This window comes from Lolium perenne, chromosome 6, assembly GCF_019359855.2.
Source record: "Lolium perenne isolate Kyuss_39 chromosome 6, Kyuss_2.0, whole genome shotgun sequence".
Lineage (NCBI taxonomy): Eukaryota > Viridiplantae > Streptophyta > Magnoliopsida > Poales > Poaceae > Lolium > Lolium perenne.
In genome coordinates this window covers 29,666,398-29,677,461 of record NC_067249.2, presented here as the reverse complement: position 1 = coordinate 29,677,461, position 11,064 = coordinate 29,666,398, and the positions used below count along the sequence as shown (strand labels likewise).

The 11,064-nt window shown below is 41.6% G+C and overlaps 1 protein-coding gene across 2 annotated transcripts; it reads right to left on the bottom strand.

The window, feature by feature from the left end:
- Positions 1-8,057, bottom strand: LOC127308452 (uncharacterized). 2 transcript variants are annotated; one of them, XM_051339278.2, is made up of 13 exons: positions 7,686-8,056; positions 7,492-7,589; positions 7,311-7,397; positions 7,083-7,236; positions 6,692-6,997; positions 5,068-5,207; positions 4,787-4,978; positions 4,617-4,707; positions 4,393-4,534; positions 2,509-2,619; positions 2,338-2,431; positions 980-1,059; positions 1-398 (listed from the first exon to the last, which is right to left on the bottom strand). In XM_051339278.2, exons 1-12 carry the CDS (start codon positions 7,911-7,913, stop codon positions 1,023-1,025), a joined length of 1,680 nt encoding a protein of 559 aa, XP_051195238.1. In that variant the 5' UTR covers positions 7,914-8,056; the 3' UTR covers positions 1-398; positions 980-1,022. The 2 variants fall into 2 exon arrangements, with proteins under 2 accessions (XP_051195238.1, XP_051195239.1); XM_051339279.2 differs by lacking the exons at positions 1-398; positions 980-1,059; positions 2,338-2,431; positions 2,509-2,619 and adding an exon at positions 2,645-3,849 and having other exon boundaries at positions 7,686-8,057.
- Between the last annotated feature and the right edge of the window lie 3,007 nt (positions 8,058-11,064).

Genomic DNA, 11,064 nt, shown 5'->3' with positions numbered 1-11,064 from the left:
TTGACTAAAACTCCAAAGTTTGAAACTGGAAGACAAGGGTATCTTGTTGCTACAGAACGATTAAGTATACAACATGGAAACCCGACTGTACCACATCCAACTATAATTTCAAAGTTACTTTCAGTACAAAGCTGCCCTTCCATGGCTTTTCCTTAATTACAGTTAAGGGAACAGCAGCAGAAGGTGTTACAAACTACACCACAAAGACTTCCTGCGTTGCTGTCTGCACACAACATGGTAAGCTCCAGATCCAGATGCTTTAGTTGAATCTTCAATTTCTGTTAGTTGTAATGTAAAATTGTATAACTTTCCTATAGCAAAACTGTTTTCTGTTTTTTATGGCCTCCACCGTTTACAGTACAGATGCTCTCAGGTCTCGGCTAGCATAGTCCATCCACCTGCCAAAACAGAACATCGATAAATACAGAACACTGGCCTAACAGAGCAGACTTACAAGCTAATAATTTGGTATTGCGACAGCTCGTATAAATAGCATTGTTTGGTAACATAGAAGCAATACTAGCAAAGGTAATAGTATAATATTACGGAGGCAGGGGTTCAAACAAACAGTTGAGGATTTAGTGTCGTGCAAATTTCAGCATTCAGGTCTGTGGTTCAATTACATTGAAGGTTTAACTGTAAGTAAACAACCATAAGGGCCCGTTTGGAATGGATGTAATTTTTGTGTGTCCACCAATATTTAGTTCACTCTTGAACTAAATATCTGGGAGCACACAAACTTTACACTCAATCAAAACGGGGCCTAAGGCAGTTTGGTACAAACACTGGAGGTTTGTGCTATCTTCAAACGGCAACTGGTGATGGTGGTAATATGACTTCACACCTCACTTAGATGCACCCCATTAGTGTGTTTGTGCACTTGTGCATTAAACAAAATATTTCACTTTCATTTGAACGGAAATGAGATGCACCCCTGAATTCACAAAAAGAAGGCACACCGAAAGGTTGAATTGAATACCTTCGACCAGCTGAAACACCCAGAGATTGAGATCGTTAGATCATTATACCCCAGTACGTTTTCTGAACCGACCCCGGGACCTGTATTAACCAGTTGCAACACGATACCACATTAGAAAAAAGTTTATGCAACAAGATCTGTTTTCCTATTATATAAATAAAGGTTGAGGAAAACAAGGCTAAGTTACTAAGCTGCTATAATTTCTCAGATTAACAATAAAAAAAGTCATCCCAACATGAAGTATGGAATTTCTTAACCCAATGGAAATCAGAGAAGATCGACACATCTGGTTTCTATGTAGTGAAAAGAAGCCTGAATTCGTCATCAGCCAGAAGACATGGAGTTTCCATCCGGTTTGAAGTGCTAGAAATTGCTTGAATACTGCTTAAGTGTTACAAGAAACAGTTCTTTTGTGATGATAATCATAATATGGCTGAGTTCTATACCAATTCATGAAATCATAGCATCAACAATCTACTTAGGAACTCCAGACGTGTATTACTTCCATCTATGCTTACTTGGAGGAATCCTTTCAGAGTACTTCACCAACCATTTAACCCATTGATTTTCTTTATCTTATTTACCCACCTGGGGATGGTGGAACACCCCTAACCCTGGTGATCTAACCCACATCCTTGAACAGCAGGTAATGGAAGCGTGGATTGCAATGGCATGAGACTGTGGTTGTGCAGAAATGACATGCAGAAAGGAGAACTACTAAGGCGAATACCCAAGAATGAAAGCTAGTTTATTTGCATCTGTTGCAGGAATAAGTTGTCACACGGAATCGGGGCCGTGCTTAAGTCATATCTTCTTGTTGATATTCAAATGGGAAGCATGTTTTTTAAAAGTATTTATAGCAATATGATGTACGGCATATTCATTAACGTCATGCAAAGGGAAACTAGCGGGTGAGGTACCACTATAGGATTACCTAAACGGAAACTAGAGACCTATTAAATGTCCTCCTTGGGGTATATAAAATTTCCCATTCCTGTCCCCTAATTAGGGAATTTCCCACAGGAAGCGGGAATGGGGACACTATTGCTATCCATAGATTTAGAATTAGACTGGAGTTGATACTTGGAGTTGATACTGGAGTACTACATTGATTTTAGGAAAATCTCCTAATGGCCCATCATAAGATAGAACTATGTGTTACATTTTCAAGATCATTCTTCATAGGATTATGATTCAGTTACATCAATGTCACGTTGCCCAATCATGAGAACACAATACCAGAATTGAGATTTCAATTTATTTGACCATAACCAACAGATCTACTGGATTAAATATCAAGGAGTGACTATTGAAAGAAAACCCTTGAATAAATCAATTTGGTATCATAAACACCTTACCTTTTAGCCATGTGATCTACAATTACTTTCTCTTCATCCTCAGTGAACATGAACCATTTGTCTTTGTTCCCCATCATGTTTTCACTATCGAGCTCTGAGACAAATGTGATATCAATAGTTAATAGTTTTAAAATGCAAGTGACTAAATATTTATGATAATGTCAAACAAACCTTGACGCATTATTGTTGCATTATCACAATACCCATCCAGCTTCCAATATGCTACCCCTTTATCTACCATGACAGGTTTGGTCCACTGAACACCTCCCACCTCCTCTAATGCTGCCACAATCGAGAAAAAGAGAAGATAAATAAGAATAGCTAGGTTGAACTATGTATCTTTTCTTGAAGCACAAGAAATCACCCAATTTGAGTTGAATCGAAGGAGACTAAAACCTGGGTAGTGGGTCTATTCACGCCTCCACCAACAAACTAGGCCCAGTTACTATATAATAACCGCAGTGTTGCAGATGGTAACTTCACTCTTTACTATAAATAAAGGTGCTATGTTTGAAATGCTAAGAGCCTAGGACCAAAGCATTTATTTTACTAACCAAGGGGATCAACAGAAATAAAAAAGCTCAAGTAAAAGTTAATTATTGAACTTCGTAAACAGTAGAACCGCATTAATAGTCATCAAGCATGCTTTCTTTTAGGATCAAACTCTTCTCTATGTACAACTAAACGCTGTCAAGGTAAGATTAAGTAAGTTTCAGAATAAAGATACTGTTTCAAAATAAAGATACAACATGCTTGCCCCGTTTCAAATTATTATTGCATATAAAGAGATACTCCCTTGGTCCCAAAATGTAAGGCGCCCACATATTTTGAGGTTAACTTTGACCATCAGTTAGACAAATTATGTGGAATATGTGACACCAAAACTATTCCACTGAATTTGCATTTGAAAGAATTTTCCAATGGACGCCCTATATTTTGGAACGAAAGGGAGTAGACTTCTTCCCTTCAAAAATTAATATGGATTTTTTTACATCATATCAATAAGAAAAGACCGCACATTCAGCGCATGTTTTCCAGAAGTAAGAAGATCGGTCCTGCTCATCCAGGATTAGGTTAGGACCTGAGGTAGAGCTGGTGGGGTAGGCCTGACTGTGATCCTACCGAGAGAGTGATTCTATTGTATGGCACGGGTGAGACGGTTCTCTTGTAATCGTGATGTGCCAAAACTCTTTTCTTTCAGTAGATGATACTCAAAGCTTTGGCGCAAAAAAAGAAAGGAACAAAAACTTCATATCTTTTTAATCAGCATTCAAACATGTTGCTTCCTTGAAAATCTTCTGATGAATTTATCGCAATTCTAGCAAACTGTACCCATAGTTATTAAAGTTCTGACTGAACAATTTGGCGAGTTTCTCTGTTCACCAGGGTGGACTCCAGATTCACTAAAAACGAGAAAATAATGCTGTTTCATAGTATAGAAGGAAAACAAATAATACAATATTACTTTTCCCACACATTGCCCAGTTGTCAGGAAGCTTCTCTGGTACTATCCTATAAAACAGAGAATGGGGTTCGGTAATGGACACTTCATAACAAAAGAGTAAATATGGTAGGCCATACAGCAAATTGATATAGAACATTACAGCCTCATAGCAAGAGAAAATAGGGGGAAATGAGAGAAGCTCACGAAATGGCTCGACCAGTGCATGCGCTAACTAAAATGAGTGGAAATTTAAAAGTATACTTCTTTATTTGAGTTATTGTGAGTCATGGTCACATTTTCTGTATTTGGTTGGCACCCAAGGTATATAAAAGGCGCTTTATACAGTTAATGTAGCATCCATGAAAACAAACAAACATATTCAAATAGTGTTGTACTGCTTTATATTTCATTAATAATATACTTAGTATATTATGTTATCCGCATCGTTATACTAATATCAAGTTTCTCTGTTATTTGAATACGCATATACCAACAACATAAATGAACCGACAATATTTTATGAATACAAATTAGGGTTCAAGATTGAAAAGGTGTTGAAAGCTAAACCAAATGTGATGCACAAACATGTAAATATATCAAGCTGTTCATACCATTTGTAGCTGCTCTTTTGACTTCATTTGCCTCCTTTACTTCAGAAATGAGATTATTAGTCTCCATGATGGTAGTAGTTTCTCCTTCCATGAAAAGCGCATCTTTAGCCATGTCACTCTGTCTTCCTTTTAGCTCCCTTTCCTATGAAACGAGAGAGAATTGTTGACAGTTGTAAAATTAAACGAGACTAGACAAAAAGGAAAAGCTTTGCCAATCTTAATACCTTCTCATTTGCAGCACGGATTTTTTCCTTGGCAACACTCTTTCTCTCAGATGCCTTTTCGTTTTTTTTGTCAATCCAGTTTCTCAACTTTCTGAACAAGTTTACAAGACAATTAAATATAAAGGTTGCGTATGGGAGTGATCTGTTCCAATATGGATAGCAGTACTTACGCGCAAGAAAGAGTCTCATCACACAAAAAATTCAGCACATGTAGCTTATAAGAAGGGCTCAAAATCTTATATCCTGATACTCCCTGATTCAAACAGTCAAGAGGCAACTCCTTTGAGATAAAGGTTGACCCACTAATATATTTGCCAATATCAATTATCCATTGATCTCCATCTCTTGAATACTTCGGAGGCCTAACAAGAAAAAAAAAGCTCATTTAGTCATCCACACTAGCTACATGTGAACAAACCTATGAAATAATATTGATGTCAAACGTATTTACTTCTCCCCTCTGTCTTGTTTGATAATAGAAAACAGCTTTATGTGAAGCTCAGCAATAAGTGAGGCCACCACTCGAAGTTCACGGCCTCCGGAGATTTCTTGAAGAATTTTTTCTGGTTCCCCCTTCCTTAGATGGAAAAACTGCATAAATTCATGTGTTACGTTATGCCATGTACATTAGATAATAACATGTTAAACGATGGGAACAATAACTTATGAGAGATTTACTTTAAAAAAAAGTTCTCTTCAAAGAAACATAATCTATTTGACATATATAATGAAATGTTAACTTGATCCCCAGGCATGGAAACATAACCACCTGAGGTTCAAACCAGGTAATCAGTCCATAACCTTTGCATCAAAGAAAACCTTGGGTTGTTTTGGAGGGTTGCATTGCATGCACGAATTCGTTGCCAACATGGCAACAAGACAAATAGTGATTAGTGAACTATGTATCCAATACCACAACGCCACACTGGGAGTGTATTTAAATGGTTATGTGAAGGTTAAGAGGCCGCCTACCTGGTTTTAAACCTTAGGGGGTTATGGCATATGATATTAGAAGTTTGGTCCTTGGTAAAGATACCATGAAATGATTTAAGCAAGAAAACATTACTTCGTGTGGTTACTGATCCTATCAGGACAATGATGTTTATATTTTGAAACCTAAGTAATCGAGGCATTGCACAAAATGCAGTACGTATATTAAATACACATTTTCTTGTTTCCTGCGTAAAGAATATCTTTCATGTGTAACTTGTAATGCAAAAAAGTATAACTTTATACTTAAATATTTTCAAAATGTTGATTTGTTATTGCATCCTACTTGTTAGAAATATTTTCTTAAACCTTCAAAAGATATTTCTATCACTTGAGAACTGTTTTAGTTAAATATTGGTAAAACAAAACTGTCATGGTGCTTGAAGTGCTAGCTACGTAACCAAGAAATCAATGGCTGAAAGATTTTACCCCACTTTTACACATGCATATCAGCAAAACTAGAAGTAACATATGATAACATGCAACTTTCCGGCTAACAGATAAGATGGATTGATTATGCTATGCATCAAGTTAGACGTAGGTGACGATTTCTAAATGAACGATGATAGGGTTAGCTTGTTCCACAGAATAGAAACTCAATTAGTATTTGCCATATCAAAACAGATCATAATTGAGATGATATAATATACTTAAAAGCATGGACACAAATCGAAATATCGGACTAGTTTTCCTTCACCTATTGATTTCTTGGTACCATGCAAGATATTTTACTTAAAAGCACAGAATAGAAACTCAATTAGTATTTGCCATATCAAAACAGATCATAATTGAGATGATATAATATACTTAAAAGCATGGACACAAATCGAAATATCGGACTAGTTTTCCTTCACCTATTGATTTCTTGGTACCATGCAAGATATTTTACTCTTAGGATGGGTGAGCGCATTTATAGATTTCACATATTTATCTCCTATATTTTGTGCCATGACATGCCATGTTGCTGGTCAAGTTGCTAGACATATAAACGCAAATCTAATCTTTTACTATCTAGTAGATGCTAGCAAGATATTATTATAAGGAAAGTCAGAAATAAAACTGAATTATTCATTTTCCATAACTACCTCAGCAAATGAGCGGCAAAACTCATAAAACTGAAGTGCAGGCCCAACATCTTCCTCCTCCAGGTCTGCACCCGCAACGTTAGTGATAGGAGTGCCCCTGGGTAACACAATTTCCTCCTCAACAGCGCAAAGGCTCTCAGTTCCCTGCAGGGACTTGTCATCAGCAGGACGGTTATCTACTGTGCATTTAACCTTCTTCTTCTTCTTGGTAGGAACAGAAGAAACTGCATTCTGATCATCCCCTTCAGCCAGTAATCCATTGGTACCAGTAGCATCATCTGTCGCAACATCCCTGTTTCGCTTCTTCTGCTTGTTCATAACAGTGGATCAGGGAAGCTGATGAACAATAATGAATAGTTGCTGGCTGTCACTATGACTAGAGAACTAGTACCTTTGAGGTGCGATTAGCCGTCAGCGGGGTTACCAGCTTCTGCGCAGCAGCCACCTCGTCGTCCCCTTTGTTTAGCAAGTCATGGACGGAAGAGCACCCTACCGCCCTGGCGGCATGGGACAGTATCCCCGTCGGTGTCTTCCCGCTCATTTTCCTACCAATCAAAACCATAGTATGAAATCTCCATGAAGATTACTGCAATTACTGCAGCAGCTTCGCAAGTCTTACCTGCAATTACTGCAGTTGCATTCCCCCCTGCACTTGGGGCAGGCCCAGGAATCGTCCAGCTCCACCGCATCTTCACTCTCGCCATACCTACAGAGAGAAATGGACCATCAAGAAACAAGAACCGGACAGCTTCAAACAAGCCCTGAAACCAAGACAGATCATGGAGCGGAAACTAGTGTACCTGTTAATCAAGCATTTCCGGCAGTACCTGAGCTTGCACAGCCCATATTTTTTCTCGACCTTGCACGCTGCCCCGAAGTAAGATTTGCCCTGGCGGCACTGCGACAAGCATCGGAGGGTTAGAACGAAATCAAAGCCACGAGGAGCCGCCGGTTGCGAAAGGGGGTGGGAGACGGGCGACGGTGGCTCGCTCACCTGGTGGCAGGTCTTCCGATCTGGCCTAGGCTCGTGGATCTGCGGCGCCGCGGCGCCGGGGTCGGCGCCGTCGCTCTCCATGGCGACGCTCTCGACGCCTTTGTCGCCGTCGCCCTCGCCCTCCAGGGCATCCCCCGTCTGGCCGGAGACGCCGTTCCTCGTCGGAGCGGCGCTCTCTTCGCCGCCGCCGCCGCTCGCCTCCAGGGAGGACGGGGCCGGAATTTCCATCGGAGAATTGCACAAAACCGCTGGACGGAAGGGGGAGAAGCCTAGAATTTCAATCACAAGTCTCTGGCTGCGGCCGCGCCTCCACGCAAAAGAGAGTAACGGGCGATGAGCCGATGAGGTGGGTTGCCCTAACTTTTTTGAAACCAATCTAGCGTCCCCCAAAACCTCTTTTTAAAGTCAACTTCACCTACAGGAGTGGCGGCGTCAGCAGTGACGTTATCAATCACAGTGACGTCAGCACTGACGTCACGTATGTGGTGACCAATTCTTTTCTGAGTGACGTCAGCGAACGGCCCATGGGCCATGAAACGTGGATCGTTTGGTAGTCTGGGCGGCCTTTTCTGCACCGGAGAGAACCCAGGCCCCAGTGTTTGGTTGCCCGTTTTCAGCCCAACTTGCACCCATGAAACATGAATCAACTGTTTGGTTACTAAAATCACAGTTCCATGTCCTTATCACAATTCAAATAGGGTGAGAATAACATGCCATGGCATTGTTACATACGATCAGACACCATTCAGAAGAACAAGATCCTCATGATCACCACGATGAGGAAGGCGATGATGTAATCTTTGACCCGAGTCGGACGTACCTTCCGTGGTGCTCCTTGTAGAGCACGCACTTCCTCCGACGGTAGCTGTGCTAATGGCACTAGCTCATCGATGGCCTGATCTGCCAGGAACTCACCTTCCATGAAGGTGAGGTACTCTTGTTGTGCCTCCTCCAATGTTTCATACCCCCGGTAGCTGTAGATTCCTCGAACCCGTTCGTGGAACACCACATACCACTAGCACGGCATAAACAGAACAGGTTTCGATCACAACCATGAACTAATTCATAACAGAGCAACAGAACTACACAAGTGTTGACAGCAAATGATAAACTAACAGGGGCATGCATGATCATTCCAAAAGTGGATCACAAGTTCATCCTACACTAATATGGTGTCATCCTACCACCACAACAAAAGTGGGTGTCATCCTAACACCGCAAGTTCACCATCACCTGAGGGGTTAGTATATACCACCTCATCATAGTTACAAAAGGGAGCCATCAAATGTCTTTCAACCCTAGATACTGCCAAAATGTACATCAGCATCATCATCATCATCAAGTCATCACCTCCATGCATGCATCCCCTAAACCACCCCCTCAAGGGCACCACTACACCTTGAGTGGTACTTGGCAAGGTAGTTCTTTAGCCAGAGGATGCGGTGTGACTCGATCATGACCACAAAGCTGCAACCCTGGGCCTTGTGGTCGACGAGGTGGCTCTGCGCCGCTATGAGATCATCCTCGGCGAAGCCAAGCATGTCCATGACCGCATTGTGGAGGTCAGGGTGCATGTCTGTGGGCTTGTTGTCCCCGATAGCCTCCTGTGTGACGTCCTTCACAACAACAGTCATGTTGGTGAAGGCCACCAGCTCGTCATCGGCGAAGGCGCCTCTCTTCCTCTTGTCGGCTGATACGTTGCAAACGTATCTATAATTTTTGATGATTCATGCTTGTTTTACACCAATTTATATATGTTTTGTTCATGCTTCGTTGCACTTTTATACATTTACCGGCACTAACCTGTTAACAAGATGCCACGGTGCCAGTTCCATGTTTCCTGATGTTTCGTATTTCAGAAAAGTTGTGCAAAAAATATTCTCGGAATTGAACGAAACAAAAGTCGAAGTCAATATTTTACTTTAACGAAGACGAAGTCCGAAGGGGGGTCGAAGAAAGGCAGCAGGGTGGCCAGACCATGCCTAGGCGCGGCCTGGCCCTGGCCTGCACCTAGGGGTGGTGTGTGGCCACCTGGCCTCCACCAACCTCGCCCTTCCGCTTATAAATGCCTCGCGGCGCAAAAACCCTAAATCAATAAGCATCCGCCCACGAAAAGTTCTGTAGCTCCGCCGCCGTTGCAGACAAGATTCGGGGGGTAGAAGTCTCTGTTCCGGCACCCTGCCGGGACAGGGAATTGCCCCCAGAGCCATCTCCATCAACTCCACCGCCATCTCCATCACTGTTTTTGACTTCCATGATGATGAGTGAGTAGTTCTTCCCCGAGGTTGAGGGCTTTACCGGTAGCTATGTGGTCTATCTATATCTCCATGTATGATCTTTATGTGATCATGAGCATTGTAATCTAGTTGAATAAGTAGATGTTATTCTTCAACCATTGTGCTACTCAAGTGGTTTTATTATGTGATCTCCGGGGACACCTTGTCCAACGGTGTGAAGGTGACAGTGTGCACACCGTATTTGTTTCTTATGCTTAATTTATAGAAATATTTATGAATTGTGGTGACTAGTTAGTACCATCTTTGTATGCTCAAAGTGACAGCGTGGGGTGTCCATAGATTGGGAATGCAAACTTTAAGGAATGCTTATGCAGACCTACGCGGTGACTTTTGTGTTTATTATCAAACCGGAGAGTGGTTCAGAGTAGCATAGTGAAGTGATAATATCTATGTATTCAATTATAGTATCATTGTTGAGAGTGTCTACTAGTGAAAGTATGATCCCTAGGCCTTGTTTCCAAGCATTGAAATACCGTTTACAACCAGTTATGCTACATGTTTGCTTGCTGCCTTTTTTTTATTTTAGATTGCAATTACTACTCATAATTATCCATATTACCTGTATTTCACTATCTCTTCGCCGAACTAGTGCACCTATACACCTGACAAGTGTATTGGGTGTGTTGAGGACATAAGAGACTTCTTGTATCGTAATTGCAGGGTTGCTTGAGAGGGATATCTTTGACCTCTACCTCCCTGAGTTCGATAAACCTTGGGTGATCTACTTGATGGAAACTTGCTGATGTTCTACAAACCTCTGCACTTAGAGGCCCAACACTGTCTACAAGAATAGAAGCATGCGTAGACATCACCGGCGGTTGCCTTCTCAGGCGCGTCGGTAGCCTTCTCAGTTGGCCCATCGAGGTTGACCGTGTCGGACTCCTAGGTTTCAGCATCCTCGGTGAAGGATTTGCTGCAGCCGAGCCTAGGGGCTCACTAGATCCCATGGCGTACTTGCTGGTGACGAGGCCGAAAGAGAATATTGTATGCATCTCGTCGTAGTTGGCAATGGGCACATTCAGGTACTCTGTGTCCTTTGGATGATCTTACGATACGAAGGGGCAATGATGTTAGTTGTACTC

Bases quoted from the DNA above. Each gene is read 5' to 3' on its own strand.
- LOC127308452 (XM_051339278.2), bottom strand. From the start codon at position 7,913: ATGGAAATTCCGGCCCCGTCCTCCCTGGAGGCGAGCGGCGGCGGCGGC. The intron at 7,398-7,491 runs GTACACTAGTTT...TTCTCTCTGTAG, and splicing joins CGGAAATGCTTGATTAACAG to GTATGGCGAGAGTGAAGATG. The intron at 2,620-4,392 runs GTATGAACAGCT...CGATTGTGGCAG, and splicing joins CAAAAGAGCAGCTACAAATG to CATTAGAGGAGGTGGGAGGT.